Source organism: Erithacus rubecula (genome assembly GCF_903797595.1).
Source record: "Erithacus rubecula genome assembly, chromosome: 14".
In the NCBI taxonomy this organism is placed as follows: Eukaryota; Metazoa; Chordata; class Aves; order Passeriformes; family Muscicapidae; genus Erithacus; species Erithacus rubecula.
The window spans coordinates 14613571-14640458 of NC_136666.1; the positions used below are offsets into that span (position 1 = coordinate 14613571).

Genomic DNA, 26888 nt, shown 5'->3' on the forward strand with positions numbered 1-26888 from the left:
TCAACCAGTGATTTTGTTGCCTCAGTATCTAACTAGCAGAGATCTTCTAGCTAATAGTTTTGGCATTTTAAGGTGTTACACTCTTACATATATTTTGTACAAGAACTTTAAAACCAGTGACAATATTAATAAGACAATGTTTTACTTCTGCAAAAAGAAATAGTAGTTTTGGGGGGGAAAATGTTTGTTCAGAAAGAGCATATTTCTCCTCTCAGCTTTCATCCTGCTGACCTTTGTTCCCCTGGTTCTCTTAAAATCCCCCAGGATGTCACTAGAAATATTTCTAAAAAGTTACTTTGGTTATGATGTGTTAGCGTCTCATAGGATCTACAATTTATTTCTTGACAAAATCTGACTTTTCCCCATGGAGGTTAGATCTCTACTATCAACCTCAGCTGATTTTCCAAACCAAAACCACAAATGACGGAATGAAATTCCAGGGGGGGAACGGGTATTGGTTGTTTGTTTGTTTTTTTTTTTTAAATGCCACTATTAACTGCTTGGTTTTCTCATTAGTAAAACCACAAAAATTATGAAAATTACTTCTTAATGATTTTTTTTTTCAAAGTCCCCATAACATTTTTCATAGGCTCACTCTTTTCCCTGTGTGTGTCAATACTTTTGATTCAACATTAGCGCTAAACACTTTCATTTTCTATATATTGATATTTCAATATTTTGCCTTCCACTAATCAAATTTGTCCTGTCTTTCATTTTACTTTATTTATCCCATTATATTGCTGGTCTCAATGCTCAAAATCTTCAAGTATTTCTTCTGTCTTGCAAGTAATACTTGTGCAGAAATCCTTCAGCACAGTTCTTCTACATCCAGCCACCTAAGCCCTTCTGATTTCCCCTGTGCAAATCTCTTAATTAAAATAATATAAGGCCTACATAAATCAGTATAGAACCACATTATTCTTTCTCTATAGATACCTGGTGCAGGACAGCTGGGCTGCTGTCACATGCAGCGGCACGATCAGCAGCTGGGAAGTTGGGAAAGGAGATGGGAGTGAATGAGCAGGTGTGTGAGCAGGTAATCCAAACCTCGGTGGTGCTGAGCAATGGGACACGAGGCAAGGGGCAGAAATTGAGGCACAGAAAGTTGCAGCCTACTGAATAACTTCTTTTCTGGGCAGTGAGCAAGCACAGGAACAGGGTGCCCAGAGAGGGTGTGGGGTGTCCCTCACTGGAGGCATTCCAGAACCATCTGGATGCAATCCTGTGCCATGTGCCCAGGGATGACCCCGATGGAGGCTGGAGCAGATGGACCCGCTGCGGTTCTTCCAACCTGACCCATTCTGTGTCTCGGACTTTGTGACAGGCCGGAGTGGGAACAGGCTCGTGGGTGACCGCAAGGAGAAATGCAGCAAAATCAAACTGTGTGTGGGTGAGGGACAAAAATTATGGAGGGATTCAAGCTAGCGGCGGAGGACAAAGCGACAATTACAGAGATGTGTGTATAGGAAATGCAGAGGGACGACAGCACCAGAGCGCTGTGCGCCGCAAACAGGAGCTTAAGGCACTGAAACGAGGGACGCTGGCAGGACAGCGGGCAGCAGGGCCAGAAGGGCAGTAATAAATATTTATTACATTAACAATATAATGGCCTCTCAGCCCTTTTCAGCTGCCCCGAGCCCGAGCCCGTGGAGCCCAGCGCCATGCCGGGTGTCACCCGGTCGCTGGGGCCCTGACACGGGCCGAGGGGAGGAGAGAGGGAAGGAGGGAGGAAGCAGCGAGGGCGGGCGGCCGCCGGTTGCCCGGGCGAAGGCGACGCCACAGCGGCCTCGGCGCGGACAAAATGTCGGCGATCGGCGCGGCCCGGCGGGGCGGGGACGTGCCCGGGGTAAGGCGGCGGCTCGGGCTGGGCTCGGAGCCGGGGCGGCGGCGCCCAGCCGAGCCGAGCCCGGCCCGCTCACGGTGGCATCCTCCCGCAGGTGCGGAGAGCGGCCGGCAGCCCCCCGGCGCTGGCGGGGCCCGGCGCGCTGAGCGGAGCGTGGCTGGCCAAGGAAGAGCAGTACAAGTAAGGAGGCCCGGCCCTGCCCTGCCCCGCCGGAGCGGCGCTCAGCCGCTCCCCTGCTCCCGGTGCCGCGGCTCGGCCCCGCCGAGGGCCGATGGCACCGCCGGGCCCGCGGGGCAGCCCCAGCGCTGCGGGACACCGCCGCCGCAGGCGGGCTCTAGGCCCGGGCGTGAGCTTCTTCTGCGCTTCCAACATTCGCTTCAGTTCTAAATTATGACTCTATAAAAGCTTAAACCTGTTAAAAACAGCTTCAGAGCTGTAGAGGTTTTAAATGGATGCCCTGTCCCCGTTAGCTGTTAGTGCCCAGCCCCTGTGAACGGTGCGGGCGCACAGAGCCAGGTTTCAAAAGTGGCAATCACAGCACCGGGGGCAGAATGCGAAGCTGCAGAACACCTCAGTGCCGTACCCATACAGCAACACATCTTTAAATACCCGAAAAGCAATGCAGTCACACGTGAGTCCTTCCCCAATCCCTGCTGCTGGGTATACATGTTAAACATGGAAAACCTTTAGGAATAAAGACACACAATGTGTATTAAGAAATGGCATGTCCAAAACATCCTTCACCTCTCACAGTTATAGTCTAAACCTTGCTGTTTAATGAGTATACATGTTTCATTACTATTGATTTGGCTGAAACACAGGAAATTGTTCAAACGTAACTTTTCTAGTACCTTGACGTGTATTTCAGCATTCCTTTGTAACAATCATTACAATTTCACTCATTCCTTTGTAACAATCATTACAATTTCACTCCGTTCAGGCAAAAATACTGTCACACATTTATTCCTTTTAAATCTTTCCAAAACTCAGTGACAAAAAATTCTTACTCTTCTAGGCGACTGAATGCAGAATTAGAAGCCAAAACAGAAAAACTGGTGCGTCAGGCTGAAGAACTAATGGTGAGTAGGTTATGCAGACTGTTAACATCATTTAGTCTGGATTCACATGCACACTGGGTTGAGCTTCAAAAGAAATTTAGACCATGACTACTAGAAGCATGCTGCTTTCAAATGCAAGGTAAGATTTAATTTCTTTCTTTTCAAAGTTGTTAGCTTGTATTAAAAATATATTCAAAAGTAGTTTATATTTCGTTTCATCAGGTAGATATTCACACACCTGCCTACAGCATTTGTGCAGATGCATACATAAAACCATATTAAAATCTTGTTTCATTGTTTAAGAAAATTATCTGTAGGTGGGTTTATGTCTTAAATACTAAAAATTAGTATTTGAAAGCCAGATACTGTTACAGTAACCTAGTGAAGTAGATCTATATTATTCAAGCTGAAAGAGATACAAAGAATAAGCAGCGTTATCAGAAAACATGAATTTACTAAGAGGGAAACTTTCTCAAAACAGAAAAAGTTGCTGTTTGTTATCAGTATTGTAGTTTAACATTGGTGCAGCTATGTACCAGAGAGAGTCAGGACTTTATATGAAAGTTGGACAAATTAATAAAAAGGGAACAGGGCAGGTATGGTAAATACCCAAAACAGTTTGGAGAAAGTGTTCTGCATATTAGAAATAGTCATAATAAGTACACTCATTAAAGAAAAAACAAACAAGGCTTAAAAAGCCAATTACTAAGTATTTTGAAAAGTTGTACTAGTATACACTTTTCCTACTGTCGAAAGTTCAATTTTATGGGCCATGAAAACATATTCTTCTCTAGAGCAGTGACAAGCTGAGGCTAAATGCTTGGCATTTGAACAGGAGCAGATGAAATGGCCAAAATAGCATCTAGTCTCTTTCCTTTAGAAAACAGTGACAACAAAACCACTGTTTTTTTCTTCTCTAAATATAGCAGAAGATGAAATATTCTTAGAGTACTTAATATACCACGTGGCACTGCCAGATTGCACAGATATACATTTAACAACAAAACAGCAATGGCATTTTCATTTTTAGATATCTTTTCCTGTGTTTCAGAAATGCTTTTCCACAGTAAACTATAGTTTTCATCCTTTTCCATGTAGACTGTAGTTACTGTGATTTATGATTTACAGATAGGTAATTCATCTTTAATGGATTATATTCTCCCAAGATCAACTGCTTTTTTTCTCTTTTTTACTGAAGAAGGGCCAGCAGAAGATGCTATCTCAGCCAGTTTCAGTACAGAGTAAGTCACCTGAGGATGACAGACAGAGGTATGTGCTTTACAACTTCTGTGTATCATTGGTGGGGAACTTCACACTGATCCTGCTTGCCTCGTGTCCTAATCATACTCCTGTTTTATTTATCTTTGCTGCATACTGCATTGATGGAGTCTTAGTTTTTTTTCTACTATTATTAAAAAAAAAAAAAAAATGATCCTAAGCAAGTGTTGTTCCTTGTTGTTTCAAGGAAAGCTTAATTTTGCAGGAATGTTCTATCTAAGATATTAAGAAGTGCTGACCTTTGTAAAAGAGCAAGGAAAGGTCACAGGTTTCTTTGCAGTACTAAACAGTAGGCACTTGGCAGTGGATGGTTTTTAACAGTTGAGCTGACAAAGTGAAGGAATAGATACTGGTTCACTTTTAACTCAGCCTAAATGTTCCTGGGACAGGAAATGCCTGATACAAATAAACACAAAACCCTAAGACAGGCAAACATTGAGCTGCCACCCTCTGGAATGTGGATACCAGTGCAGTGCTGGGCCTGCATGCCTTTGGCCTGGGTGATCACAGCCTGAGTGTCCAAACCCCTCAGCTCTGAGTGGGGACATGGCTGATTCCCTTAGTTATTCAGGGGCATTATTACTTCCTTAGTTGTTCAAGTTTGTATATTGATAGTGTGGGAAATTGGTGAATTAGGATAGGCTAATATGCAGTTTATCAAGGATCTGAACTGTAGGTTCCTGAATTTATGATGTCACTAATCCAGATAAGAAAGATACGGGAACAGACAATAAAATGCTTCAAATATTAAGCTGCAATTGGGAAACTTTTCAAACAGTGTATATGAAAGTCTGATAAAGATGATCAAATAGTTACTTTTGTGTAGAATAGAAGCAAAGACACAGAGTTTTTCTGAAAGTAAAAAGGGTTCTGAGTGCACAAAAAGGTGTGACAGCAAGTCAGCTTCTATGATAGAAGCCTGACTACCAGCAAAAGTTTGCTGCTACAATTAAAGTTATTCCTATTTTAAAGCCATAGCTGAGGGAGGGAGGGGCAAGAAACTAAATGTGTTATCAGTCAGTATAATCATGCTTTTTAAACAAACTCTGGATCTCACTTTAGTTTTATGTTATGTTAGATGGACTTTGAACATTAGACAGAGAATTTTTAAGAACTTCAAACCGGAGTTGAGGTTTAGGGCTGCTTTATTAAGTAATGTGATTGGAATATTCAGCCCCACAAAGGGAATTATTAGCTTTGATGGTACACATTAGAAATAAATTTAAGTGTTGGAAGAATTTTTAAAAAAACCCAACAAAACAACAAAAAACAAAAAGGGCAATTAGCAACTAATCAGAGCATCAGCTGACCTACCAATTACCAACATAAATTAAAACACCTTAAGAAACCCACAGTCTGGTAAGCAGAGTGTTCTGGTAAACATTTACATGAGAGAAGATTGGAAATCCCATGCTGTAGTGAAAAAAAATTAGAAATGTTTGCTAGGAATTAGGCACACTGATTATCCATGAGTGAACATTGAGGCCATTCAATTAGATTAGTTCCAAGTATTTAATATTTAATTAAAAATTCTTTTCTTTCTAAATTGTGCAAGCAGATAGGCCTTAAATCTAAAGGAAGCACTTGAGGTATTTTTGAAATACCTCTTTGGAATTTCTATTGATTCCTTTAAAGAGAATGAACACTAAAGCAACTGGAAAGAAGGGAGAAACTGAAGCAAAATAAGGGGTAGTATCCAGGGGGAAAAATGTCAGGTTGAAAGGAAAAAAACAAATGAGTAAGCAAAGTAGAAAAAAGACAAGAAATATTTAAATCGCTCTCCAAGTCAGCGTCGATTTTAAATGAAGTCGTTCTGGAGTTCCTATAGCAGGGAAATTGGAATTATTCAGCAGCAGCAAGCTTTGTTTACAGTCCCTGTGCAGCCACGGCTCGGCTGGCGGCGCTGGGCAGCGGGGTCACACAGCCCGGGCTGAATGTCCCTGTGTCCCTGTGTCCGTGTGTCCCTGCGGGGTCGCACAGCCCGGGCTGAGTGTCCCTGTGTCCGTGTGTCCCTGCGGGGTCACACAGCCCGGGCTGAGTGTCCCTGTGTCCGTGTGTCCCTGCGGGGTCACACAGCCCGGGCTGAGTGTCCCTGTGTCCGTGTGTCCCTGCGGGGTCACACAGCCCGGGCTGAGTGTCCCTGTGTCCGTGTGTCCCTGCGGGGTCACACAGCCCGGGCTGAGTGTCCGTGTGTCCGTGTGTCCCTGCGGGGTCGCACAGCCCGGGCTGAGTGTCCGTGTGTCCGTGTGTCCCTGCGGGGTCACACAGCCCGGGCTGAGTGTCCCTGTGTCCGTGTGTCCCTGCGGGGTCACACAGCCCGGGCTGAGTGTCCGTGTGTCCCTGTGTCCGTGTGTCCCTGCGGGGTCACACAGCCCGGGCTGAGTGTCCCTGTGTCCGTGTGTCCCTGCGGGGTCACACAGCCCGGGCTGAGTGTCCCTGTGTCCGTGTGTCCGTGTGTCCCTGCGGGGTCACACAGCCCGGGCTGAGTGTCCCTGTGTCCGTGCGTCCCTGCGGGGTCACACAGCCCGGGCTGCCTGTCCGTGTGTCCCTGTGTCCGTGTGTCCCTCCGGGGTGGCACAGCCCTGTGCTCTATGCGGTCACTCAGCCCTTTCACCGGCCGTACACCCCCACAGCTGCAGAGGGGTTTCACAATGGGCTGCAATGGATGCGCAGCATCCTAACGGAAAGGACCATTAGGGTTAAACGTGTTGGAGAATTTGAGAGATACAATGAGATTGCGGTGTTTGCTTTGCTTTGTTCGTGTTTGGGTTTTTGTTTGTTTTTTTAAGACCACCCTAAGACAAAAGATTCACTAGGAGCAAATGATTCTGCTGAGGGAAAGAACATAATTGTTTTTTTGAGTATAGAGCATGTTGTATTTTCATATTTTTCAGAATAACATATAACTGCTATTTCTGTGGCAGCAAATCCTCACCTTCTGCATGCTCCTAGAGCTAGCCAATAGGGAGAAAGCTTGAGGAAAATAGGGTAAATAGACAAAAACTAATCATCCTATTCTTGAAGCCTGTTGCCAGCCACACACAGATGATTTCTCCAGGGGTTTTTTTTGGGGTTGTTTTTTTTTTTTTTTTTTTGGATTAATAAAATACGGAGCTTTGTGCAGATAATTCTTGTTGATGAATGTCTGTGAAATTTTTTAAGGCAAGATCTAAACATTTGCTCAAATCAGCCTGGCTAAAAAATTAGATGACTTGATGAGCCAGAAATTTAAATTTTATTCAAAATCTTTTATAAGCCAGCATTTTAATTCAAGTAAAAATTTTATAAAGGGTAGTTAAAAAACAGCTTTTTGTTTCAATAATATACATTCACATGACTCTTTTTGAAAGCAAAATTATATCCATATATCTGTATATCTATCTGGAGAGGGATTTGACCTGAATAGTACACAGCATGCTGACAACAGTCAGTCTGATCCTGCTAGGAGAGGTGGAGCCACCTCCTCATAGGATGTAGAGAATACTAGTCATATCTTCTCTGTGTTTGTATGAGTTCAGGGGTTTTATGTCACATAGGTGTCACCCAGTCAGCTGCTGGCAGTCTTTGGTTCTGGACTGTCCTGGGGAGGCTGTGACTCTGTTTCCTGGCTGAGTACCCACTGTACAGGGAATCACTGATCTGACAAGCCAGTAGTCTGAATTCCAAGAGACAGGATCAGGGTTCTCTACATGAGTGCTGTTCCATTAGATACCAGAGACTCACCAGGTGATTTGGGTTGAAGTGAGGTAGACTGGGCATGCAGTGAATGAGACTGAATTTATGCTTGAACTCAGAATATGTTCCCACTTTAGCTATATTGTTTACCCTAGACATATAAAATGTCATTCTCCTAGTTCTTACAGGGGGGTTGTTTTTTAACTGCAAAGGGTTTACATTATTATAGATCAGTGACATTTTACTTTTTATTTTTTTAATGCAGGGATCCACTCTGTTCTGAATTTTCATCTCTTACACACTCACTTGCAAAGGTACCAAAACTATCCTGGTTAAATTCTTTTCTAGCATAATTTCAAAAATATAATGACTTGTGGTTTTGAGGCTACACTGGGGATTTAGATCAGTGCCAAGCCAAAGAGAAGTGATGTCCAAAGCAGTGCTACAGGGACAGTGTTACCAGGGCTCTTCAGTGCTGCTGGTGGTCAGGTAGACTTACATAATGTTTAATTTTTGTTTTCTGTTTTCTCTTCAGCATTGATAGAAATGTTCAGTGTTTTGAAAATCAAATTAAGAATTCAAAGTGAAAAATATTAGAACATAATTTCTTTCTTCCCTCCCTCACCTCTGTAATACTAAAGGCAGTACCAGTGCCTTCTAGATAATAAACAAGTAGTCAGAGTAACTGAATTTTGAAAATATAATGGAAAAATGAGGTTAGAAACAATCTCATTAGTCTCTAACTACAACTGTATTGAAACTTTGATGAGGTGAGCTGAAGCTTCTAAAATACCATCTGCTCTTATCAGAATACAGTAGAAAACCCTCTAATTTTTAAGAATATTGGGTAAAAGTAATAGAAGTATTGTTAATCTTCCTTCAACAGAGACTTTATAAGATTACAATAATGCATAAAATAACATCCTTTGGAAGGTATGATGACAGTCCAATAATTAATACCTTGATAAAAACTTGGAGCCTTGCTTATGCATAGATTTATTATGAGTATGTGTGGAAAATCTCCCACAAGCCAATGACTATTGGATGTATTACAATTAGGGTGTAGAGACATAACAGTTGAAAGCTAAAGATGAGTGCAAATAAAATTGAGAAGTAATTCTGAAAGTTTGAAAATCATACTTTGATCATTGAGTATACATATATGTGAAGAAGGAAAAAAAACCATGAAAAAACTAGAAAAAAGTATTTCAATAATAATAATCATAACACCCCACTAATTTCTGGAAAAACTTTCAGGTAGAAAACAAGAAGAAATTTCCTTCCGTGCCCACAGCTCAGAACAGACCATACTCTTCCAGTAAGGGAAAAAGAACAACTTCAAGGTATATCAAACATCTCATTTGGTTTGTCATGAAATCTTTTAGTTGCTATTTTTGTCTATCAAGTTATTTTACAGATGTATACTTTTCTATTTACGCAAATATATGTATCAAACTTCTGATCCTCCTCAATCAGCTCCACCATGTGGCTATCTCTGTTTACTTGCACCAAAAATTATCAGTGAACATATGTGATTAATATTGCAGCAATTAAATTATTGCTTTCTGCTTTAGCACTTCTCAAGGCTGACAGCTGAATTCTGAGTTCTGTAAACTCCTTCAGTAACAGGAGGCTCAATGAGCAAAAATAGAGCACCTGAGGCAACCTGGGCCATAACCTTGGATGTTACAGCCTGATTTGTGATCAGACTGGGTCTGGGAAACATGAGGCCTTGAGGGGCTTCCTCTGTTGTTCTTTGCCTCACAGGACAAGAGGCTCAGTAATACAAAGATAGCAAATACAAAAAAGTTGACAAATATATGATGTATTATAAATTTAAAATCTGGGGTTTTCATTTTTTAGTTCAAAAATAAGAAACGTGGAAGTACAAAGTGCTGATGGTGTTGCAGTACTGGAAGATTGCATAGGTTTTTCTTTAACAAGAACAATAAGCAAAGTTGAAGAAAAACTAAAGAAAGGAGTCTTACCAGACTGTCCAGATGATGATATTATTCCAAGGGTTGGAGATGAAATGGGAGCAGGTAAGTTTCCTTCCATGGTTAGTAGCTTTATTCTTGCTTCATGTCTGTTAGAATGGGTTTTCCTAGGGAAAGAAAAAAATAAGGAGCTTCTGTAAAAATTAGAGAAAATTCTGAAGCCTTACTTAAAGGAAAAGGGGAAAAAGGTTTTTCCTCTTTACATAGTCCTAGAGGAAGATCAGGTAGATCATATGAATGATTATGGGGTAAAGTGAATTTTTATCTTCCTTTCCACCTTTGCAGGGAGATATTTGGATGGTTACATATGTTGAATAAGTGTATAACATTTGATTCATTTCACTGGGGAAACAGAAGTACAGAATGTTAAGCTTGTATTTGCAAAAAGATGAGCTTCAGTCTTTGCAAAGATTGGCTTTAGAGGCAACAGCCTTTCCTCAGACCAGTGCTGTGGATCTCAGCAAGTGGCTGAAGCGAGGTAATGTTTCAGCTACAGTGCTTGAATTAGAATCCTGCAGATATTTTCCCACTGCAAATGGTACTCTGTCCTAGAAACAGCACAGCATTGGCCAGTGAGGCTAAAGGCATGACACACATCTGTCTTTTTGGCTCTGGTATGATAAAAGTGAGTTTCTGTAGTTCTTTACAATGCTAAAGTGAGCATGAAGTCAGAGATTTGCCACAGTAGCTGGAAGTGCCTGAGCCCTCTCCTTTTCATCTAACAGCTTGATGTCAACAAGCATGCCAACACAGAAATAGCTTGGTTTCTAACCTCATGTAATTCTATGCACATCTTCTGTTAGCAAGTCTCCCATAACAGATCCTCAGATGACTTTTTAATAGTTTTCTTTCTGAACCAAAAAGAAACTGCTTTTGCTTGCATTGGAAACTTGTACCAAATTAATTCAAGGCAACTAAGAAAAGTTATTATTGGTGCCTTGTAATAAGGGACCAAAGGTACGTATTGGAGTATTGAGGATTGTTTCTGTAACTTTAATGATGAAATAAAATTGATTGATTTTTGCATTTTGAATTTGATATTGACTGTTTTGAATACTCTGAATGCCTCCTTAATGTGGTAAATAAGCTATAGCAGGGTCAGACTCTCAGAAGAGTTCACAAGGAAGCAGGCCCTCTTACAGGGAGGGCTCAGTGGGAATCTCCATAATGGATTCCTTAGGCCTGTGTGCTATTTAGGCCAATGTGTTGATAAGGTTCCATAGCATTGTCCTTTCCTTGAGCTTCTTGCAGCACTCTTCCTGGAACTGGGTTCCCTGTCCTTATTTCATGATCACAGGCCACCATAGCACAACCATTTTTCTGCCAACACAGTAGCTTAGACATTATTTTAGTCTAGGATTGTTTTGGGGGGTTATAATTCAATTCTGCAGTAACCAGCAATGAGAGAAGCACACAGACACAGAGAAGGCTGAACATGAAGCTCTGTTTTTATCTAATATACTCTTACACATAGGAATAAAATACTTGAACATATCATTGCACTTCATGTTCATCTTATCTCAAGAATTTATGAAATCTGTTCTTTCTTGTAGGGTATCAGAGTCTCTCCAATGTACTTTTCTTATTTACCAGTCCCTAAATCATTGGTTACTTTATAACTTAAGACCATCCTGTGAAGTGATAATCCTCTTTATCAGCCTCATCAGGTGATTAAAATTGACCAGTTAGGAAGCTAATTGTTAATTATCTTTAATTTTGATTATTTGGATCATGGGCACTGTCCCCCAAGTTTTTATTTGATTTTTTAGTTTCTCTTCAATAATTATAAGCAACATAATGTGGTTTTAAATACAAGAAGATGAAAGTGAGTTCTTGAAACAGTTTTGGTTCTTTTCTGCATTGGATAGTGAGTACTTGTGTATATTAAATGTAACTTTTTATGTTCACAGAAGCTCAAATCAGACTTCTTAAGGCAAAGTTACGTGTGACACAGGAAGACCTGGCAAATGTAGTGTTTGAATGCAGAAAAAAGGTAAGAGATTAATTTTTTAATCTTGAAATGGAATAGGTTCCTCTTTAACAAATAATCCCAAAACAGAATTCTCTCAACTTTTCTAAGTATTAAGAGTTAAAGTTCTATTTTTTAAAAATATTATATGAATTTAGAGTCAGAGGTGGTAACTTCTGTATAATTGTGATCTTGGGCTAAAAGCTTGCAAAATGCACTTAATGGAAAATAGCTTGGGGCAGGAAAGAACCACTGGGAACTAAGACATGCTCCAGCTGTAGGGCCACTGTGGTGCTGCAAAGTCTCAAAGCATCACTGGTGGGAAGCAGAGCAGAGCCTGAGGAAAAGGAGGAAATAACAGTAGTGGTGAAATGCAAATTGTGGAGTACAGAGAGGAGGAGTGTGCCTAGAGCCAGCTTTTGGGATAAGATGGATGTTCAGGGTAGAATGAGAAATAGAACAGCTTCAGAAATACAGTCAGGTGCTTTCAGTGTCATCAGTGGATCAAAGTCTGGAAACAGCATCCATATTAAGTGGAATATTGTAATCAAAACGGAAATTAGGCTTTCTCTGTTCTCAGGAGCACAATTGATGCAGAGGACAATATTTGAAATTACATAATTGGGCAGATCAGACTGAACTTAAGGCATTGTGAAGCTACACTAATATTTCACAGGTAGAATGTACAACTGAGTTTTATGAGCTGCACTGTCTGGCAGTATATTTTAAAGTGATACTCAAACAGCTCTTGAACTGTAAAAACTTAAGTAGTTAATTTCTGTCTGCCAGAGACATCACTTCTTATTCATGTATTTGTAATCAAGCAAAGTTTTTGAACTAACTTTCCATTTTACATAACTGAATTTTTTTTAGTTGTGGTCTCTTAACTTCAGAATGCATTTTCCACCTATTCCCCAGGCCCAAATGGGATGATGACATTAAGAACATATGGCAAAACACCTGTGTATGTTCTTACAAGCTTTTAATTTAGCATTAAGGAGCAGGATGATAGTATAAATGTGGTTTTTGAGATGAGTACATGAACAAAATCTTCAGAAGTAATTAGATTTTGATATTTTATATCTGTACTTTATTTTATCAACACAGGTGCTTCTGCATTTCAGTATTTCTGTGCTGTGATCAGAAGAATGTTGGTGTATTAGATTTTAAAGACATTTTCATCTTCAAATCAAATATAATTTTGTCAGTAGCAATTGAACTTCATCTTTCCGTGCCAAAATTACTACAAAATTCTGTTACTGTAGCAGATGACAGAAGACAACCTTGTATTTATTCTTGTCCTGCTCCCTTAGCACTTTGTATGTAAATGTATCATTTTGGGTTCTAGTTTCTTGGTGTGAAAGTAACTTTATTACACTCAGAAGGTCACAAAAATTTCATTTTGGCAAAGCCTTGAGATAGATTCTGGGTTTGGTTCCAATTCACAGTCCAGTTGTTATAAGCAAGCAGTAAATCTGTTTAAATTTAAAGAGGTGGGAGTTTCTGAGGTGAATGAAGTCATGGGAAGCTTAGGATAAAGCACACAGATTTCCCAGGTGGGAAGCTTGTATTATTCCAAGGGACTGAGAGAACAGCAGAGAAACTTTTTTCACAGAAATTCCATTTCTGCATGTGCCTTGGTTTCTTTTTCTTAAAGAAAAGCAGTGCATAATGTGTCTCTGAAATAATCTACATTAGTATTCACTTACAAAGTTTGAAAGGTTATAAAAGAAAAATGCCTTGAATTATAATGCTTGATGTGGGATGTAATTGCCAGTAGGTCATGAATCTAAGTCAGGACTCACTTCAAGTTAAAAGAATCTTAAATTTGAATACTTGATGTATTCTGGATCATTAGCTTGCTTTTAAGTCAAAACCAGATAATCTTCTAAAACATAATGGAGTGGTTTATCAGTAATTATATTCTTTTTCCCATAATTTTTCCTAATATGTGCATTTAGCTATTCTCACAAAAAGGTCACAAAATATCTGTGTGCAACTGTTATTAATATAATTCTATAACATTTTGATTATTTTCAAAACCTTTGAGCTATGAGGAATGTTTTACATACTGGTACAAGACATTTTCAAGTAAAAGACTGAAAAAAATTAAAGGAGAAAAGTGTTACTAGTTTTTAAAGTATTATCTTGGTAAAACAGTGTTCTGTTTTCTTAGTCTTACTTGTTGCTATTTCTAAATCTACAACACATATATTCTCACTGCCTTTTATTTATAAGACATTGTTACTGCATTACCCTCCTGCTTCCTTACAATAATTCAGTTGGGGTTTTTTGCTAATTGCTGCCCTACAGGATGATGAAAATCTGAATTTAGAAACTCGGCTCAAAGATACTGAAGAAGAAAACACAAGACTGCAACGAACAATTAGCCTGCAACAGTCTCAGACTGAGAAGTACAAAATATTGTCACAAGAAGCAAACAAAAAAACTGAAGGGTTACAACAAGAGATCACTGCACTAGAAAAGGTACTGCAGATGTTAGTCTCATTTATCTCAAAAAAGAGGAAAAAACCCACATCAAATTGCCCTCTGTTCCCTGATGGATTGATAGAGCTGTGTCCTAAGATCTGATTAGTGTTTCAATGTTTGTTAATTTATAAATTGTATTTTTAAATGGTCTAATATTTTTTTAAGGAAGAAATAATATATTTTGCTGTCTGCTTTTCTTCTGCTTCTACAATTATATATTTCTGTATTTTAAAATGAAATTCCTATGTAAAAGACACACAAGAGACAAAACTACCTTTTCAGAAACTGCTGTCAAATTTTAAAAGGAATCCTGAAAAATACAAGGAAATTCAATTTTTTGGGTTTTAATTATAATTTTTTAAAAAATTGCCTCTGTAAATTCTATTGTAAGCTGTAGAACCTAGTGAATATTTTTTAGAAGCATCTGCAGCTTATAATAGTATCTCCTGCAGGTGAAGGAAGGGATGTCTTTGTTGTAGCAAATGGGCTGTTGGAAGAGCAGTGGCTGTGCCCCAGTGAGCACAGCTGCTCTGTCCCACACATGGTCAGTGGTGCCCCTGCCTGGTGCAGCTTGCTTTGTTTGGAACTTCATCTTAAGACCATCATGTGCTTGTCTTTCATTACTCAGAGCTAGAGAGGTTGTCTTCAAAACTGTGTATTACATACAGTGGTGGGTAGTACATTTAATACAACCAGGAGAATGTTTCAGTTAAAAAATTGAGGAAAACAGAACACAGCTCAGCCCTCATACTTCCATTAAATAATGGTGTAGATCTGTGTGGGCATGCTTGCATCTTAGTGTTTCATAGTTCTGGCATTTTAAAATTAGAATGGACTTTGTGGTTTGTTTGGGTTTCTTTTGTGCAGATACTTGGAGGTTTTAAATTCCCTTACACTGATTGTGATTCTGTGAAGAAAAATATTCACTACTAGTATTTATACTACTCATAAGCTCACAGTAATAGGACCTAGAGATTCACAGTAATTTAGTTCTTTCTCTTAAAGCAAGACAGGACAAATTTTATTCAAACCATCCAGGATTTTTTTTCTCTTTTTCTGATTGATCATACAAGGTTTTTCAGTCAATCTTGTGGTCTTATATGATTAGCTTCACAATTACTCCAAGAGAAGCTAAAAATATTAATATGAGAAAGATCCTTTTTCAAGAAGGGGATATGTTAACAGTAGTATTATCTTTGAGGCAGATGCTATCTGCAGGCAAAAGAAGTTCACAGACTCTTCAGCTTTCAAGGGTGAGCCTTTTTGTAAGTGTGCTGTTGATACAGGATTCATTAGAACACTATTTTTGCTGATGTTTTTATTGGGTTTGTCCTTTGCTCCTTAAATAGGAATTGGAGAATCTAAAGCGTGCCCAAAAGCAGGCTGCAGCCACTCAGAGTGCCACAGAGGTTCGTTTAAACAGGGCTTTGGAAGAAGTGGAAAAGTATAAAGTGGAGCTGAATAAACTGAAGCAAAGCAACAAGGTACTATGGCTGAGGAAAACAATTTCCAGTCTGTAATCACTCAGTAATGCTAGAATGAGATATAAAGCTTGATGGGCTTTGGAAGATTCATATCTCTTACAGGCAGCCCCAAAATTAACTTGGAGCAAGTCACAAAAGGCCTCAAGAAGTTATCCTAGAGGATGGTACTGTAACTTCTGTGGGAAGAAGAAATGTACAGAATGAAGTTAAAGCCTTTCTGATTTTCCTAATTTGTGTGAAAATGAGATGTTTAGAAAGAGGGAGAAGTACACAAACACACCTAACACATACAAAGGCAAACCACAGCTCTTATTACCAACATTTTCTTTTCTAAGCTTTCATATGTGGCTACTGTTTGTCATTTTCTTATGTAATATCAGGTTTAATTGGTTAAAGCACCATTTTCATAATTAATACATTTCTGCTTTTCTTCCCTTGGTAGGATGTAGCTAACCAAGAACTCAAAGCAATCGAAGAATTAAAAGCAGAAAACAAGAAACTGCAGAAACAAAAAGGAGAGCTAATTACAGGTTTTAAAAAGCAGTTGAAGTTAATTGATATTTTGAAGAGACAAAAGGTAAGGAGCAGCCTATGGGTGTATTTCAGTTAACAACCTCTAGCTAAATGTGTCTGCTGTCCAGTAAAGTAATCCTAAAAACTGTGAGTTTACATGGAAGAAAATTAAATGAGGAATGTATATGAAGAGATATTGCCCAAATCAAACTATTTTCCACCTATAATACTTGGGATGTGTCATTTCCATCAGTTTTCCTTCTGAGGCTGTATGAGATGTAGAGCTATGGGCTGGACAGGACCTCAACACCAGAGTGGGTCACCTCCAATTGCTTACTCTGCTAAATCTCATGGGATTCATTTTGGGATGGAGTCAATTCACTTCTTGCACTCTCAAACGAAGCTGTAAGACAGCTAAAGCAAGCAATGTATGGTGGCTTGTTGAGCAGAACCTCCTCTAAGAAGGGCCAGCCTTAGAGATGAGAGTAGAACATTTTATTTACTCTTTGACTACTCAGTGATCACCAGACATTTAGTAAACACTTTCAAAGCTGTTGAGCCCCTAGAGGAAGAATAGTTCTGTATGAAGGGGCAACTTCAGGGTGCAAAATACACACACTTATCCAAAGAACTGGGAATTGCAATATGAAACTACACCCTTGAATCTGGAATACCTCCCCAACACAGGGCAAAGGAGGACAGGTAAGTGGAATAAGAGGAAGCAGGGCTGCTCATGTATTTCCCATGCAAGAGAATTTTTCTGGCAGTAACGGGATGTAGAGGAGATCCTGGGGATTTGTCTTAACAGCAACAGTGGTAGTTTAGCCTTCAGCTCATCCTTCTAGCTCTGCAAGTTCATTTTGAGAAGGAAAACTACACAGCATTTACTCAAAATATGTTCTTCCAGATCAGGTAGCTCACTGTGCTCTGGATCATGAATTCACTGAAATGGGTGTCCCAGAGCAGCATTTCTGTTTGGCTGGAAACCAAACCCATGGTCTCAGGCAAATGTCACAAACTGCATTAAATACATTTTTAAACAATTACAAATGCTGTATCAGAACTGAAGATAGGAGAAAAAGCCACTTGCCTTTTCTTACAAAAACTGTTACTCACAGAAGGATGCTGTGAGTTGTCCTTTCTGAAGAGACTGTGACTGGAGAAACATGAAGAGATTGGGGCTAACCCTGCCCCTTGCAGCTTTTGGCAGAAGGCACTGGGGAAGGGCAGCTGAAGCTCACATGTGCTCAGTATTCACAATCAGTGAAATGACTTCAAGTTTGCTTCAAACAGGCCTTTTCTTGAATGAATTAGAAAAACCTAATTTAGGCTTTTTGTGTAGTATTTGTGTGGCAGATACAGATGCACAGAGCAGACAGAGCCTGAAGAATCACAGAGGGAAAAAAATTCCCAAAGACAATAAATATCAGGAGTAGGGTGATCTGCTTTGTAATACCTTTAATGTTAAATTGTTTACTGATCAGCTTGAAAGAATGTGAACCAGTTTTCTTACATGTGTTCTTCAGAAGTCACAAGAGTTGTTGGATTTCCAGGAATTTCTGTGCTTTATTAAACCCATAAAAATATCCCCATTAGCCAGGATTTTGTATTGGTCATTCACACAATTTTACCTTCTGCTCTTTTGGTCTTTTTTTAGATGCACATTGAAGCTGCCAAGATGCTTTCTTTTACTGAAGAGGAATTCATGAAAGCTCTTGAGTGGGGAAATTATGGATCCCATTAAATAACTTCTGTTTGAAAGATGAGTCAGATGGTACATTATTTTGGGACTGTATATGAGTCCTTGTTAATAGTGAATAACTGTATATCCCACTGAATTGATTTTGTTGATTTTGCTTATGTTTAAATAGTTTAACTTTTGTAAACTTGATAGCTTGTGTTGTAATGTATGAAACACAAATTTCTACTTCATTGCCAGGCCAAACTGCCCATTCTGTAAAGAGCAGAGAAGCATAGACCATGCAAGGAACATTCCAACAAGTGAACTTTGTTATCAGTTTGCTCTGTTCTAGCATTTAAAACTGTGCCTTACCTATGGTAATATTCAGTCCAAGGAAGTCAGGATTTTGTCTCAGAAAATTCCTTGTTGCAACAAAAATAAACTAACCAGTGATCCAGTTGAGGAGAAAATGTCATGTCCTTTTTAAAACACGTGGTTGGAAAATTGGCCTTGTCTGTTCTCTGTAACAGATCTCCCCTCAAAGCTAACTGGTCTGGCATCTAATTTAAGCACCAACTGCTCTTTTATAGAAATGACCATAACTTGTTTCAGGCATTACATCTTGGCCTTTGGCTGGCATAACAATACATGAGACTTGCCCCTCATTGCCCAGACAGACTCCACAGGCCCATGGAGCTGTATTGTGTAAAACTGTTCCTTCAGTCAAGGTGAAAGTATTAAACCTTTCCCTGGCCATCAGCTGCTTCTTTGGGATACAGGCAGGAGCAATGACTCCATATTCTCAGGTGCTCTACAAGCATTACATCCTTAAAAATTTAATTAGTCATCACTGTTATCAAAAACAGACTCAGGGTAGCTGAGCTGAGCCTGTTGTTGTACATTAATGTGCAATACACAACTGTGCTGCTTGCATGAACCTCTGCCAAACTTCAGCTATGGATCCTTCCCTCAGAGTGAGTAAGAACATGGGACAAAAACAGTCAGTTGATGCACTGAAAGAAAGGTATAAACAGTAGTTCTGACCTCGGAAGGACACAACATCTCTGCTTAGATCCTACCAGTGAAGTACCTTGGACCTACCTCATAGAGATGAGACACACTACATTTGGATGAGGGTTGTGCAATGCCAGTACAGCAACATCTTCCCCAAATTAGTGCATTAGGAGAATCCTTTAGTTCAGACTGGAATATATATGCTAGGTTGGGTTTCTGCTATATTGCTGAAGAAAACATTTCTTCTTTACTACATGACTAGCTGAGAATAATTGAGAACTCCAGTACAGTTTATTGGTGAAAAATGCAAGTGGAGCACACACTTACATAAAGCTAACTGCTCATCCGTTTAGAACTTCCATTTCAAAATGATTGCTTTTAATGCTATTAGAAAGGAATTCCTCACTTAAAGGCAAATGAAAGTTTTCACTGGGAATCAGGTGACACCTAGTGGCAGAGCAGGAGCTGAGCTGGGGAAGGTTCAGCTCTCTTCTGAAAGTTCATTACCTCTTCTCTGCTGGTAAGCCAATCTGAAATCTTCTCCAAGCATGTTAATGTCGTTTTCATCTTTGAGTATTCCCTGCATTAATGGGAAAGAAACATCAGAAGGTAAAACAAAGTAGAGAGATTACTATGGATCTCTGAAATTTTCTGTGGAAAAAAATATGGTGTCCATAATGATAGCCATAATACTGTTGTCACTGTTTAAGCAAGCCTAAAGCAAGTCACAAAACCTAAACAGGTGAGTTACAACTCAGTGCTAAACCAGAGCCTCCCTTTTGTTCTGCCAAAAGATAACATTAGCTGAGTTCCCTTGCTCACAGGAGTGATTACAGTCAGTACAGCACAGGAGCAGGTTTAGTAAAATCAAGCACAGTGAAAAGAGGTCCTGGCTGGGCTGGGGCTCTGTCTCCACCTTTACCTGTGTTGGAATTAGCTCATACAAGGAAATTACTTGGGAAGTCAAGTAAGGCTGGACAACTTAATGAAAAACTATGTTTTGGGGAAGAGAAGCTGAGGCAGGCAGAAATCTAAATTTCTTATTAAGTCTAAATTAATTTTACTGCTAAAACTATGTATGAACACACCTTGCAGTATTTAAAACGGAGGGAAAAGTTACAAACTGCATTTATATTGGATAGTTTCCAATTTGGTAGCACTTTGCTGTTTAACTATTTTAGTGAATTAATGTGATGAAGGAGTACCCAACTCAGACACAGTGTTGAAGCAGAGAACAGAGAAGTAAAACATCATACATGGCACACGTGTGAGCCTTAGACACTGAAATTGCCAAGGCTTCCTACAACAGCAAATTCAAACTAGAAAAGTTTATCAAAATTGTATCAATATGAGTTATCCTTTAATTAAATGTATATTAGATAGCAACTCACTCAAAGTGTTACAAATTCCTGCACCAATATCGTATTAATATTTGAATAAAAATTCAACTCTGTTCTACTTCACATTTTCCAGTATTGCAGAATTTCTTTAACCAGCTGGATAGTTTCCTCCCTACTGTAAATGGATTTTTACATCCCTAAGGCAGCTCTCTGTTCATTTGTGTACCATTAGGAGATCTTTCCAATAATGAAGCACAATACAAAATAAATTGTAGTTTACTCCTACTGCAGTAACTGCTTCCATCTTTTAACTTCTAGAAACAGGGATGAACAGAGCAAGCTCTGTAATGCTTCTGTAAGTGCTGCAGTTCATTGCACTGCTGCAAAGTCCATAGTTATGGAATACTTGGCAGACAACCCAGAGCTGCAAGAAATTGCTGCCAAAACCCCAACTGAGATATTGGGTGGAAAGAGGTTTTAAGAGATGGTGAACCCCCTTCTAGCTAGAGAAGCCCTGCTATAGAACTCACGTTTCATATTTCAAACACTAGACATGCAAAGTGCTGTGGAAGCTTTCAGCAAGTTCTGCACAAGCATCAATAGTGGCAGAGAGCCCAAGGCCCCTCAGCAGAAAGAGCAGAGCTGTACATGGGTCCCAAGTCAAAAGCAAAAGGAAGAGGTGAACAGTGGCAAGCTGATGCAGTAAGGACATCCACTGACTCCAGGAACTCCCACAGTTCTGCAGCTTCACCTTGAACTGACCAGTAAAAAACCAATTTACAGTACAGACTTTAAAAATATTTAAAATACAATTCACTTACTCGAGGAAGATAACCCAGCAATTTCCACGCATGTTCTTTCAAGAGTTTCTGTCTCTCTTCTTCAATAATTGCACGGATGCTTTCTTGTCTTCTCTTCTCTAACTCTCTTTCTTCAAGTTCACGCTCCTACAAAAAAGTTAGCTCTAAAAATACTTTTTTCTTATCAGAAGCCAAAACAAAGTGCTCATTCCCCCCACTCTTCTCTGCAATTCCCATCACTTTCACCTAGCAACACCAGCATTGTCCCTTAGGATAGCACAAGTATTCCCATATTAAACACTGTGCTCAAGCCAAAGGTGCTGTGAAACTCTCACTTTTTCTGCAATACACTGTTTGCGACGGTCCTCAAGGATTTTTTCCACAGCCACTTTGTGTTCCAGCTGTTTCATTCTCCGTTTCTGCGCGTTCAGCTGCTCAATGTGATCGTCCTCGGCCAGCTTGGCCAAAATCTGCTGCCGGAGAGCTTCCTCCTCTTCCCTCATGGCTTGTTGTGCTGCTGCCTTTAGAGCAAAGTGCTCTTCATATGCTTGCCTTAAGTCTAGGCACTGCCTTAATCTCTTTTCAATTTCTTCCTATAAAGGAAATTTAGTAAAATGCAGTATTACTGAACATGCAACAGCCAATGTACTGTATTTATCTTGGAATAAATTTTCTGTAGCTCTTAACTTCTAGCATAATTAACTGGAGCAAACATTCTGACACCATAAGTTTTAGCTTTTATATTTTTCAGATTCTCTGCTGCCTGATATGTGACTGAAACTTCATGTTGGGTGTTGACAGATTCTCTTTGCAGGATGCTTGGACAAGGCAGTCCCTTCCCAGCTGGAGAATCAAGGACAACCATTACCCAAAAAGCAACAACATGGTGAAGGGAAGGGGGCAAGCCAGGGGGTTGAGGTTTCATGACCTGGAGCTGTAATTGGACAGTTAACCCCAGTGTATTGATGGACCAGAATTATAGAAGTGTGAAGACTCGTGACTGGGATCCATCTTAGGGTCCATCCTAGGTGTAGCCCTAGCCAAGCTCTTACACTGCCCAAGATGTATCCTTATAAAGCCTTTCAATAAATACCTATTATATTCTTTTTGCTCTGTCTAGTCCCTATTCCAGATCAGTGTCTCTAGGCATCAATTCCAAATCTGACAGTGCTCTCCAGTATTAATCAGCTTGGCAAATGTCACAAGATTGTCAAAATTAAGTCCAAAACTAAAGGGGATTTTTTTCCCACTATGATGAAGGGAATCAACAAGACAGTTGTCCTGAACAACACTCTAAAAATAACAGAGTTTGGTATCTCAGCCTATGTTACATTTTGTTTGTCACACACCCACAGCAAGGTAAGACAGAGTGTGAGGCCCACAGGAAATAGACATGCAGAAAAAAAGCAGTTAATTAAAGTTAATTAGCTTAAATCTAAACTTGAAAGTTACTGATGTTCTCCTTCACAAGATAAATAAATGCATAAATGGAGCCATAAGGGTATTCAAAACCTTCATTCCCCACTTTCTGGGTGAAATTAAAGCTTCAATACCTTAGAAAGAGAAAAGAAAACCCAAAGTACAAAATTTTCCCTTCAAAACCTAAGCTAATGAGACTGCCTATTTGACCAAGAACATTAAGGAAACAGAGTTGAAAAACAGATACTTTGTGCTAGAGCATAACCGTAAACTCCAAAGTCACAAACAATACTGCAGATTTAGAAATCCAAAGTGTGCAAAAAACCCTCTTTGTGTATCTGCCAGCACTTACCATCTCCTTCTTCCTTTCCATTGCTGCTTGTTCTTCCAGATACAGATCTTCACGGATTTGTTCCTGTTCTTTACGCCTCTGTTCTTCTCTTTCCATGGTCTTGGCAACCTATTACAAGAAGGAAAGGTTTCTAAATGAAAGACAAAAACATACAACAATTTTTTTTACAATTTCAGTTTTTGATACCATGTTTTGAACTTTCTTTTTTTTCTCCTCAATGTCTCGAACTTTAGCAATCCGATTATCTTCTCTTTGTCGTTGCATGTTGGCAAACTCCATAATTTTCCTATTTTCTTCTTCCATTTCTTCCTGTTTCCTTTTCCTCCAGATAGCTTGTTCTTTTATAAACTCTTCAATATATGTCTGAGTTTCTCTTATTTTATCTAACTTCCGTTGTTTTTCCCTGCATAAGATGGAAAAAAATGTTCAAATAATTATTTAACATACTACAGAATAACATTTAATCAACCAGATGCTCAGCATTAACAATATATTCCTGAGACTAAGATTTAAATGACTCTCCTTAACCATTCAACTAGAAACTAGATAGCTAAATTAAAATACTTAGTAATAAACTGCCCCAATAATGGAATCTCACATCTAACACCTTTCTGGAATACAACTATACACAAAAGCACTCACTGCTGCTGCATTTTATATATGTCCCATCAAAGAGAAAGAAAGAAAGAAACAAAGCCCACCACAACCCCTAAACTTTTTATTTACACTAAACTCTCCCCCCTACACACATTACTCTCCAAAACCTCCTTCCCTGTTCTTAAAACATGCAAACTAAACATCTGGTGGCAAGGCAGGGACACAAGGTAAGGCAGAAATGTGTAATGTGCTGCTGTGTCCAGCATGATGGGCCTAATGAAAGCCCTCCTGAAAATAAGCTGGATTTCATATGTGGGGAACAAGGACACGAGACTGTCCCATAACTGGGACATTCTGAAGTTTCAATGGGAAAATTCATGACAAGTCAATCTCTTGTCAGTAAAATGTGACCAAGGAAAACTAAAATGGGCCTTAGTCTATACGGAATAAGTGCATACAAATTAGCTTTCTGTGCAGAATTATGAGTTTTAAATTAACAAATAATAAAATCTCAAAATAACTAACATTTGGTCTTCTTCATAGATCTTTTTTACAATTTCATCAATCATGAGTTTCTCTTTTAGGAACTCTTCATAAGCCTCTTGCTTCTTCTTCTCTTGTTCCTCAATCTGCTTATCCAGTTCTTGATGGTACATTTTCTTCTCCTGGTGTCGCCTCAGTTCTGCAGACATTTCTTCTTTCAGATACCTGTCGTACTCTTCCTTCATCTCCTGGGCTACTTCATCCTCCCATTTCTAGGGGGAAAAAGGCAAGGCAAGATTCCTTTTCACTCCCACTACTACAACAAAAAAATACAGTATGGAAAGGAATTATGCAGCATTAGCAGAAATTAATATCTTCTACCTCAATCTATAAATATAGAGCCTTAACATGCTTAATAGCTTAATCCAGTCAGTAGAACCCTTGAAGAGCACCCTCAAGATCTGAGCAACTTGAGGAGCACCAAAAATACCTAAAAAACAAAGTATTGGGCATTTGAAAATGGGTGGGACTCACATCAGCACAATGACTGGAATGAGGCAGGGGTACAGAGAACACCCTCAATGAGCACATTGCTGTATAGCAACTCTGCACTAACATCATCAGAATCACCTGCCTGATCACCAGTATGTAAGTACAAATTTGCAAGTCTTTCTGAAGTTACTCAGATCCCTGTTTAACATCAGTAACAGTGTTTTCAACAACTAGATTCTGAGGTAAGGATTCACCACTGTAAACACTTACTATACAAAGGATATCATAGTTTTGACTTGGATAAATATTACAAACCAAGTAAAATAACAACTATAACTAGTCATATAGCTAATTCAATCACTATTCCTTCAATTACAACAGCAAAGTAAAATTTTTTTTATAGCTAGTAATTACCAATTAATCCTTCATAACACAAAATATATTTTTCAACAACACTGAATGCTGCAACAATATTTTATATAAAAAAGTGAAAGGAAAAATCTTCCTCACAGTCCATACAAAGAGTTATGTGACTCCTGCTGGGATACACTAATTACCATTTTCTCATCGTATATAGCTTTCTTTTCAGCAATCTGTGCAGCTCGTTCTTTATTCATATAAGCAGAATTCAGCTTTCTTTCTAACTCTCGAAGTTCAAGACTGGAGGGGGAAGAAAAATTATCCTATTACAAAAAGGTAGGTATCTAAAGGAAAAAATTAAGTTTCCATCACTATTTAAACACACTATTTATTTCATCAGGTCAACCCTGATGAAAAATATTGCTCTAGTTAAAGGGCAGAAAAAGAAAAGAAAGTCCATTTAGAAACAAGAGTTATGTATATTTCTACATGTGCTATCAACAGTTCTACGTACTTCACTTCTAACTATATAAGCACACATATATATATATTCAAAATGAAAATTTTGCAGCTCAATATTTTTATTAGCAAAATTTACTTTAAATTAACTTTTTATTATACTTTGATCTCAAAGTAACTTTTCCTTTCAGGTCTGAGTTGTCCCCACTCCTGTTACAGCTTTCTCAAATCTGATAACAGGAGCAGCCAATTTGATACAGGTGGAAAATCTCTGAATTACCTGTTTGCTCTGACTTGTTGCCTGATCTTCTCATCTTTCATTTTCTCGAGGTCCCGCCTCGCCAGCTCAGCCGCCAGCTTTTGCTCTCGCTCCAGCTGCAGCGCTCTCTGCTTTCTGTTCTCTTCTTCCTGATCAGAGCAAACAATTCCCGCACCAACTCTCGCACACGCACGTTTGGGAGAAGCCAAGGAGACTGTGCAGTCAAGCAAGACTGTACAAGCCAGTAAATGATTGTTGATGGGGAAAGCTTTGGACAGGCAAAGTTAAAGCCGGACGAACACTTCTCGCCAGCCTCCCCCTCCCTGAACGCGGCCGCCCCAGGGCTCTCACCGCCCGCAGCGCCTCATCCAGCCGCCGCTCCCGCTCCAGCTCGGCCCGCAGCCGGGCCGCCCGTCTGCCCCACTCCCGCTCCTCGGACGCCTGCGGGCGACAAGGGAGAGGCGATGGGCAGGACAGCGCGGGGACCCGCTCCCCATGCTGCGCCCGATCCCGCTCCCGTCACGGTCCCGCTCCCCATGCCGCCCCCATCCCGCTCCCCTCACGGTCCCGTCCCTCTCACCATCCCGCTCCCCTCACGGTCCCGTCCCCCATGCCGCCCCCATCCCGCTCCCCTCACGGTCCCGTCCCTCTCACCATCCCGCTCCCCTCACGGTCCCGTCCCTCTCACCATCCCGCTCCCCTCACGGTCCCGTCCCTCTCACCATCCCGCTCCCCTCACGGTCCCGTCCCTCTCACCATCCCGCCGGCCGTTGCCGTGGCAACGCGCGGCGCCGCCGGGCTCCAGGGCGAGGTTTCACTTCCGGGGGATCGCCATCGCTGATTGGCTAAGATGGCGAACCGGCCCTAACAGGTGACCCAGGAATGGGCGGGGCAATATGCGCGTGACGTCACCGCCAGGGGGACTTCGAAAGCTATTTGAAAGCATTTCTTGAATCGTGACTTTAAATTATGCACTTGACTCACCTCTAAACACAAACCCCAGGTGGCAGCGTTTAATTAAGAATTTCTTTTTCACAGCTTTGAAGACGAATCTCAAGTAGGTATGGGCGATACAGGCACAGGGCAGAACACAAGAGCCGGATCGTGAACATCACCAGAACAGATGATTCTGGTAAGGTTACTTGGCACAGAGTATGCTTTATTCAAGAAAACCCAGCCCTCAGTGTTCCAGAGAGACCTTACACAGAGCACAACTGCTCCCTACAGTTTTTCCGGATTGATTTTTCTCCAGGAAGGAAATGAACATTGTGGCACCCAGTTCCCCAAACTCTGCCCACCCACTTTCCTCATATTAATACTCCTTT

At 40.2% G+C, this 26888-nt stretch overlaps 2 protein-coding genes across 5 annotated transcripts; one reads left to right on the top strand and one right to left on the bottom strand.

The window, feature by feature from the left end:
* The first annotated feature begins 1707 nt into the window (after positions 1 to 1707).
* Positions 1708 to 18450, top strand: TEX9 (testis expressed 9). Of its 2 annotated transcripts, XM_079317584.1 has the most exons (12): positions 1708 to 1846; positions 1938 to 2023; positions 2859 to 2922; positions 4100 to 4170; positions 8120 to 8168; positions 9112 to 9197; positions 9718 to 9896; positions 11762 to 11844; positions 14134 to 14307; positions 15660 to 15794; positions 16237 to 16371; positions 17965 to 18450. In XM_079317584.1, exons 1-12 carry the CDS (start codon positions 1802 to 1804, stop codon positions 18049 to 18051), a joined length of 1194 nt encoding a protein of 397 aa, XP_079173710.1. In that variant the 5' UTR covers positions 1708 to 1801; the 3' UTR covers positions 18052 to 18450. The 2 variants fall into 2 exon arrangements, with proteins under 2 accessions (XP_079173710.1, XP_079173711.1); XM_079317585.1 differs by lacking the exons at positions 1708 to 1846; positions 1938 to 2023; positions 2859 to 2922 and adding an exon at positions 2958 to 3040.
* MNS1 (meiosis specific nuclear structural 1) lies at positions 9870 to 26448 on the bottom strand. Of its 3 annotated transcripts, none has more exons than XM_079317581.1 (11): positions 26320 to 26448; positions 25915 to 26004; positions 25585 to 25712; positions 25043 to 25145; positions 24036 to 24265; positions 23100 to 23316; positions 22914 to 23021; positions 21478 to 21735; positions 21164 to 21289; positions 19510 to 19582; positions 9870 to 9958 (listed from the first exon to the last, which is right to left on the bottom strand). In XM_079317581.1, the coding sequence occupies exons 1-11, from the start codon at positions 26320 to 26322 to the stop codon at positions 9924 to 9926; spliced, it is 1371 nt and encodes a 456-aa protein (XP_079173707.1). In that variant the 5' UTR covers positions 26323 to 26448; the 3' UTR covers positions 9870 to 9923. The 3 variants fall into 3 exon arrangements, with proteins under 3 accessions (XP_079173707.1, XP_079173708.1, XP_079173709.1); XM_079317582.1 differs by lacking the exon at positions 9870 to 9958 and adding an exon at positions 16560 to 17602; XM_079317583.1 differs by lacking the exon at positions 9870 to 9958 and having other exon boundaries at positions 19272 to 19582.
* Positions 26449 to 26888: the final 440 nt, after the last annotated feature.

Bases quoted from the DNA above. Each gene is read 5' to 3' on its own strand.
- MNS1 (XM_079317581.1), bottom strand. The intron at 25,713-25,914 runs GTGAGAGCCCTG...TGCTCTGATCAG, and splicing joins TGGATGAGGCGCTGCGGGCG to GAAGAAGAGAACAGAAAGCA. The intron at 21,290-21,477 runs GTGAGAGTTTCA...ACTTTTTTGTAG, and splicing joins AACAGTGTATTGCAGAAAAA to GAGCGTGAACTTGAAGAAAG.
- TEX9 (XM_079317584.1), top strand. From the start codon at position 1,802: ATGTCGGCGATCGGCGCGGCCCGGCGGGGCGGGGACGTGCCCGGG. The intron at 9,198-9,717 runs GTATATCAAACA...TTCATTTTTTAG, and splicing joins GGAAAAAGAACAACTTCAAG to TTCAAAAATAAGAAACGTGG. The intron at 15,795-16,236 runs GTACTATGGCTG...TTCCCTTGGTAG, and splicing joins AACTGAAGCAAAGCAACAAG to GATGTAGCTAACCAAGAACT.